This window comes from Pan paniscus, chromosome 7 (genome assembly GCF_029289425.2).
Source record: "Pan paniscus chromosome 7, NHGRI_mPanPan1-v2.0_pri, whole genome shotgun sequence".
Classification (NCBI taxonomy): Eukaryota; Metazoa; Chordata; class Mammalia; order Primates; family Hominidae; genus Pan; species Pan paniscus.
This window is the reverse complement of record NC_073256.2, coordinates 105,285,729-105,292,867: the sequence shown is the minus strand read 5'-3', so window position 1 is coordinate 105,292,867 and position 7,139 is coordinate 105,285,729. Positions and strand designations below refer to the sequence as shown.

Genomic DNA, 7,139 nt, shown 5'->3' with positions numbered 1-7,139 from the left:
ATTTTCCTCTGTTGTCTTCTTCCAAAAACATAAAATCCCAGTGTTAATGTGGGAAAAACATCAGACAACTCTCTATTGAGAGACATCTGTAAGATATGTGACCAATATGCCTCAATGCTGTCATGTATATATAAAGTAAGGAAAATCTAAGAAAAGGTCATGGCCAAGAGAAGCACAAGAGAACAAAATTAATATTATATCATGGATGGGATCCTTGAACAGGAACAGGCCACTGGATAAAAACTAAGGAAATATGAATAAAATATGGACTTCAGTTAATAAAGTATCAATATTGGTTTATTAGTGCAATGAATTTATCATTCTAGCATAAAATGTTAATAATATGGAAACTGGGTGCAGAGTATGTGGGAAGGCTCTATACTATCTTTGTAATTTCCCTGTAAATCTAAGACTGTTCAAGAATTTTTAAAGGGGTTAGTTAAAACATTAAATTGCCTAGACACTCACATTCAAAGGTAAAAGTTATTATACTGGATAAAAACTTACCAGCAATGTATTGTTTATATGAACCCATTTACATAATAGAACAAATTTAAGTTGAAAGTAAAAGGTGAGAAAAGGTACAGCAAACACTATCAACCAGAAATCTTGGTTGCATATATAAATATTAGACAAGAAGGGTTTAAGGATAAGGATACTTTAATATCAGAGAACACAGATTTAAAAAAAATTAAAGTTGGGCCAGGCGCGGTGGCTCAAGCCTGTAATTCCAGCACTTTGGGAGGCCGAGGCGGGTGTATCACCAGATCAGGAGATCGAGACCATTCTGGCTAAGATGGTGAAACCCCATCTCTACCAAAAATACAAAAAAATTACCCAGGCATGGTGGCGGCGCCTGTAGTCCCAGCTACTTGGGAGGCTGAGGCAGGAGAATGGCCTGAACCCGTGAGGTGGAGCTTGCAGAGAGCTGAGATAGAGCCATTGCACTCCAGCCTGGGTGACGAGCGAGACGCCGTCTCAAAAAATAAAATAAAGTAAAATAAAATAAAATAAAATAAATAAAAGTTGGTCGGGCGCAGTGGCTCATGCCTGTAATCCCAGCACTTTGGGAGGCCAAGGCAGGCGGATCACAAGGTCAGGATATCGAGACCATCCTGGCTAACATGGTGAAACTCCATCCCTACTAAAAATACAAAAAATTAGCCAGGCGTGGTGGCAGGCGCCTGTAGTCTCAGCTACTCGGGAGGCTGAGGCAGGAGAATGGCGTGAACCCGGGAGGCGGAGCTTGCAGTGAATCGAGATCACGCCACTGCAGTCCAGCCTGGGCGACGGAGCGCGACTCCATCTCACAAAAATAAAATAAAGTCAATCAATAAATAAAAGTTAAAAAGGAATATTTTATAATAATAATGGCAATCTTTCAACAGGAAGACAAAAACAATTATAAATTATTTATTTCTAAAATGTAAACTGACCAACAAGAATTGGCAAGGATATATATACACTTTTGACAAGAGTGTAATTGGTTTGTCAATATCTACTTAAGCCATATTTTGACAAGAGTGTAATTGGTTTGTCAATATCTACTTAAGCTGTATATGTCTACCTAATAACCCTCCCATTTCAAATTTTTTTTTTTTTGAGACGGAGTCTCCCTTTGTCGCCCAGGCTGAAGTGCAGTGGGGCTATCTCGGCTCACTGCAACCTTCGCCTCCTGCGTTCAAGCGATTCTTCTGCTTTAGCCTCCCGAGTAGCTGGGACTACAGGCACGCGCCACCATGCCCTGCTCATTTTTGTATTTTTAGTAGAGACAAGGTTTCACCATATTGGCCAGGCTGGTCTCGAACTCCTGACCTCGTAATACGCCCACCTCGGCCTCCCAAAGTGCTGGGCCAATTTCACTTCTTAGTAAATAAGAGAAATGTATGCATACAGCTATTATGACGTGTGTAAGAGGGGCCGGAAAAGAATCTCTAAACAGGAATAGAAATGAATAAAAGCAGCCGTCTGAGTAGGGGAAAACTCGAGAGAAGCAGCGGAACTCTTGTTTCAGATCACGCGATTCTAACGAGAATTATGTCAGGGCACCTCAGAGCATTCGGGATTTGGGCCAAGGCGACGAAGAATCTCGTCCAGGTCGACCTCATACGCACAGGCGCAGGCGCAGCGGGAAGTTCTTCCGTGCCAAGTCGTGCTTGTAAAGAAGCGGTACTTCCTCTTACTCCCGGGACAGAACTTCCCCTCAGGAGGGAGAACATCCACCGAACGAAATGGAGAGCAAAAGACCGCGACTGCTCGAGGAAGCAGACAAGCAGAAAAAGACAGTCAGAGTGGGACTCAATGCACCTTCCATGCTACGAAAGAACCAGCTAGGTTTCCTCAGATTTACCAACTATTGCCGTATAGCTCGCGAGCTGCGTGTAAGCTGCATGCAGAGGAAAAAGGTCCAGATTCATAGCTGGGATCCCTCCTCTTTGGCAAGCGACCGATTTAACCGCATACTGGCGAATACCAACACTGACCAGCTCTTCACAGTGAACCAAGTCGAAGCTGGAGGCTCCAAGTACGGCATCATCACCATGCTAGGCCTGACGACCCCTGAGCTCCGGGTATACCCGCACAAAAGCCTCTACGTCCCTAATCGGAAGGTGAATTCTATGTGCTGGGCCTCACTGAATCACTTGGATTCCCACCTTCTGCTGTGCTTCGTGGGACTTGCAGATACTCCAAGCTGTGTCGTGCTCCTCCCAGCGTCGCTGTTCATAGGTAGCTTCCCAGGAATGCGTCGGCCTGGCATGCTTTGCAGTTTCCAGATCCCTGATGCCTGGTCCTGTGCCTGGTCCCTGAGCATCCACGCGTATCACTGCTTCAGTACAGGCTTGTCTCAGCAGGTCCTGTTGACCAACGTGGTGACGGGACACCAGCAGTCATTTGGGACTAGCAGTGATGTCTTGGCCCAGCAGTTTGCAATCATGACTCCTTTGCTGTTTAATGGCTGTCGCTCTGGGGAGATCTTTGGCATTGATCTGCGCTGTGGAAATCAAGGCAGCGGGTGGAAGGCCATTTGCCTGTCCCATGATTCAGCAGTGATCTCTCTGCAAATCCTCCAAGATGGCCAATTCCTGGTGGCATCAGACATGACTGGAACTATCAAGCTGTGGGACTTGAGGGCCACTAAATGTGTAACACAGTACGAAGGTCATGTACTCCGCCTACCTACCCCTGCATGTGAACGAAGAAGAAGGAGCCGTGGCGGCCGTGGGCCAGGACTGCTACACGAGAATCTGGAGCCTCTGTCATGGCCACCTGCTCACAACCATACCCTCCCCATACCCCGCCTCGGAGAACGACATTCCCAGTGTGGCCTTCTCTTCTCGCCTCGGGGGCTTCCGAGGAGCACCAGGGCTGCTCATGGCTGTCCGGGAGGACCTTTATTGTTTCTCCTACGGTTAATTCTTCAGGATGCAGCCCGGAGGAACGTGGATTTGACTTAAAGAAGTAAAGAATATCGTATTACCGTTTCTATGAGCGCATTTTAAGAGATGTTCGGTGTTTGTAGATCCCATCCATCCGGCTGCTAGGGGTAAGGTGCTGTTTTATGTGAAGATAGTTCTGTAAAGTTGTTTCAGTTAAACTGGGCTGAAAGAGCTTGAAAGTCCTTTTCATAAAAGATAACTATTTCCTTTTCTTGTTGAATACCTTAGAATAGTTATCCCCCCCACCTTTTTTTAACAAATACTTTTCTAAGGACTGAAGATTGGCAAAAACTAAAATAAATTAAAACTGCTTACACCAGAAGCCTTTTAGAGAAGCATGAGACTGTTTGACTAGTCTTACCTGGGTTCCAGAAATACATGCATCATCTGTACTTGAAGAGGCTAGTGGGAGAGGAGAGGAGGGGGAGGTCATTTATCTGAGTCTCTACAGAAGTTTTTAAGGCTACATTTTGGAATCATTAAACTTGGCCTTCTCAAACTCAATAGCAGATCTCTGAGATTCTCCTTTTATTATTTTCCATAGGCAATGGGAGGAAAGGTGGATCTTTTTAAATAATAGAAGTTTTAAACAGTCCTTAACGTGCTTTTGTTGAGGCATCTTCCAGAATGTAAGGTACAGCAGCTCCGGTTTCTATTATCGTGACTTGAATGTCAGATTCAAGGGCTCAGTGTCAAAGATAATTGGCTTTGACTTTTTGTAATCTAGGAGCAGCAGTTTGTGAGATGTTTATTCAAAGTGTTAGCCTGTTTTTCTACCAACAATAAGCTAGAAAAGACAAAAAAACCAAAAAACAAAAAAACATGTAATAAAGTTAGTGGCTACTTCTTAATAGCCAAAGCCTGGAAATGATCTGACTTTACAATATGCTAAAATTGATAAATAATTTGTGCTGTAATCATACAATTGGATAAAGCATAATATAAAATAAGGCACAATTGCTATATGAAACTGTGGATTAATCTCAACATGTTGATTGTAAATGTAGGTAGAAATGAGTACAAACTGATTCAGTTCTAAAGTTCCAAAGGACTAAAAACTTATCTATGGTGATTACAGTTTGAATAGTAGGTATCTCTGTGGAAGGAAGAAAGGATATTGTTTGTTTTTTTCCCTTTTATTTTTAGGATATTGTTTGGAAAGTAACACGGGGAAACTTTAGAAATGCTGTTTTCTTTTTCTTGATCCTTGATACATACATATTTTGTATGTCTATACACTTCACACTTTATATAATACCTCAAAAATAAAAATATGAAAACAGTACACTGTTGTAGGTTGGTCAGGAAAGGGAATGATTGTGACTTGGACCTGACTATGGGAAGTAGAAATAATCAGAAAAATCAGAAATGATTGCATTGGAAGATCATTCGAAGGTAGTATTAGTAAGATTTGCTGATGAGAGTAATCTAGAAAGTGAAAGACAGCATAAAGATTGCAGCTTTTTTGTTAACTTTAGGACTGGTGGATGGTTGGTGTCATTTACTAAAATGGGGAGGATTTGAGGTGAAAAAATTTTAGGTGAAGAGAATAATGCTGAGTTTTAGGCAACTATTAAAACGTCCATTCTGTAGATTAGAGGTGATGTCAGGACATAAATGAAGTTAATGTAATATTACATATTGATAGAGGAATAGGTCAATAGAGAAGATACAAAAGAGTGGTTAGGTGCATAGATTTTTGAAATCAGTTAAATTAGTTTTTGATACTTGATGTGTGACAGGAGAAATTGTGTAAGCTGTACTTGTGTGACAGGGGAAACTGTGTAAGCTGTACTTGTTATTTTTTTGTAAAATGTCTTAGATAATAAAACTAAATCATAAAGTAGATATTGGTTTAAAGGATGTATACATTGTCCCTTTTACATTGTAAGCATTCAATAAGAACTAGCTGCGGATGTAATTTTTTTTTAAAAAGTCCAAAAGCAGCTATGGGCAGTTGACAAAAGAAAATGTAATGACTAAGTAACTTGCGAATCTGTTTACCCTCACTTGCAAATAAAATAAGGGCAAATAAAGCAATGATTATGTATTGTTTTCATTCATTATCCTAGTACAATTTTTGTTTATAGCAGCTTTATAATTGCCAAAAACCAGAAACAAACAAGATGTTCCTCAAAAAGTGATGGATAAACAAACTAGTATACATACTTATATGATGGAATATTACTTAGTAATAAAAATAAAATAGCTATTAAGCTGCAAAAAGACATGGAGGAATCATGAGTACTTATGAAGAAGCCAATCTCAAAATGCTATATATATATGTATAATTCCAACTATATGGCAGTCTGGAAAAGACAAAACCATAGAGATGGTTAAAAATATCAGTGGTTTCCCAGATTTCAGCAGGAAGGGAAAGAGGTCAATAGGTGCAGTGCAGGCATTTTTAGGGTAGTGAAATTATTCTGCATGATACTGTAATGATGGATGACATGCAGTGTCAAAGCTCATAGAACTGTACAACACAAAGAATGAACCCTAATGTAAGTTATAGGCTTCACTTAATGATCAATATTGGTTCATCAGTTGTAACAAATGTGCTACACTAATGTAAGATGTTAATAATAGGGTAAGTTGCAGAGTAGAGAAGTGGTATATGCTCAGTTTTTATACTGTCTATACTATCTGTTCAATTTCATGTTAACACTTCCCTAGTCTATTAATTAATTATTTTTAAAAATAAGTTACGATCCCAGAAACCAGAACAATGTGGAACAAGTTGTTCTTGGGTTGGATGACATGTACACTTGAAAAATCCATCAATAAGCATCACTAAGACCGACAATGTCCATGAAGAAGATAAACCTTCCCTTCAAGCTGCAAGCAGAATCAAGTTCAGGTCCTGTTAGCTAATGATGATGGTGATATAAGACTTAAAATTAAGGCATTAAGGCCTATTATTATTACTTTTTTTGAGACAGTATCTTGCTCTGTCACCCAGGCTAGAGTGCAGTGGCATGATTTCGGCTCACTGCAACCTCTGCCTCCTGGTTCAAGTGATTCTCCTGCCTCAGCCTCCTGAGTAGCTGGGATTACAGGCAGGCACCACCACGCCTTGCTAATTTTTAATTTTTATTAGAGATGGGGTTTCACCATGTTGGCCAGGCTGGTCTCAAACTCCTGACCTCAGGTGATCCACCCACCTCGACCTCCCGAAGTGCTGGCATTACAGGTGTGAGCCACCGCACCCTGCCTAATATTTGTATTTTTTAGTAGAGAAGGAGTTTCACCATGTTGGCCATGCTAGTCTTGAACTCCTGACCTCAAATGATCTACCTGCATAGGCCTCCCAAAATGCTGGGATTACAGGCGTGAGCCATTAAGGCCTATTATTATGCAATGCCTTGAAATCTGGTGAAGTCAAGAGGAACTCTGGTGGCCTAATGAATATTTTTCCTTCCCACTCTGCTCCAACAGATAAGTGTCCTAGCCTATTAACCCTTTTTATTAAGGGGACTAGGCGCAGTGCCTGCTTATTTCTGACAAGCAGGTTTATGTTCCTGCGGGCCCATGGAATTATTCAAACAAGCCAATCCCGTTCTCCCACAGCAAACGAGTAACCTTAACATCTTACAGCTACAAAGTCTATCTCCCTGATTGTTCGCTTTGTTCTCAAATGCAAACCTGTATGACCCTGTGCAATGTGCAATGTCCTCCCTCAGGCTGTGAGTCTATGTGGCT

The 7,139-nt window shown here is 41.2% G+C and overlaps 1 protein-coding gene across 1 annotated transcript; it reads left to right on the top strand.

The window, feature by feature from the left end:
• Window positions 1–2,231: 2,231 nt before the first annotated feature.
• On the top strand, window positions 2,232–3,414 carry DCAF4L2 (DDB1 and CUL4 associated factor 4 like 2). The gene is given in 2 exon segments (XM_003821150.5): window positions 2,232–3,166; window positions 3,168–3,414. Coding segments are annotated over 2 exon segments (1,182 nt in total).
• The last annotated feature ends 3,725 nt before the right edge of the window (window positions 3,415–7,139 follow it).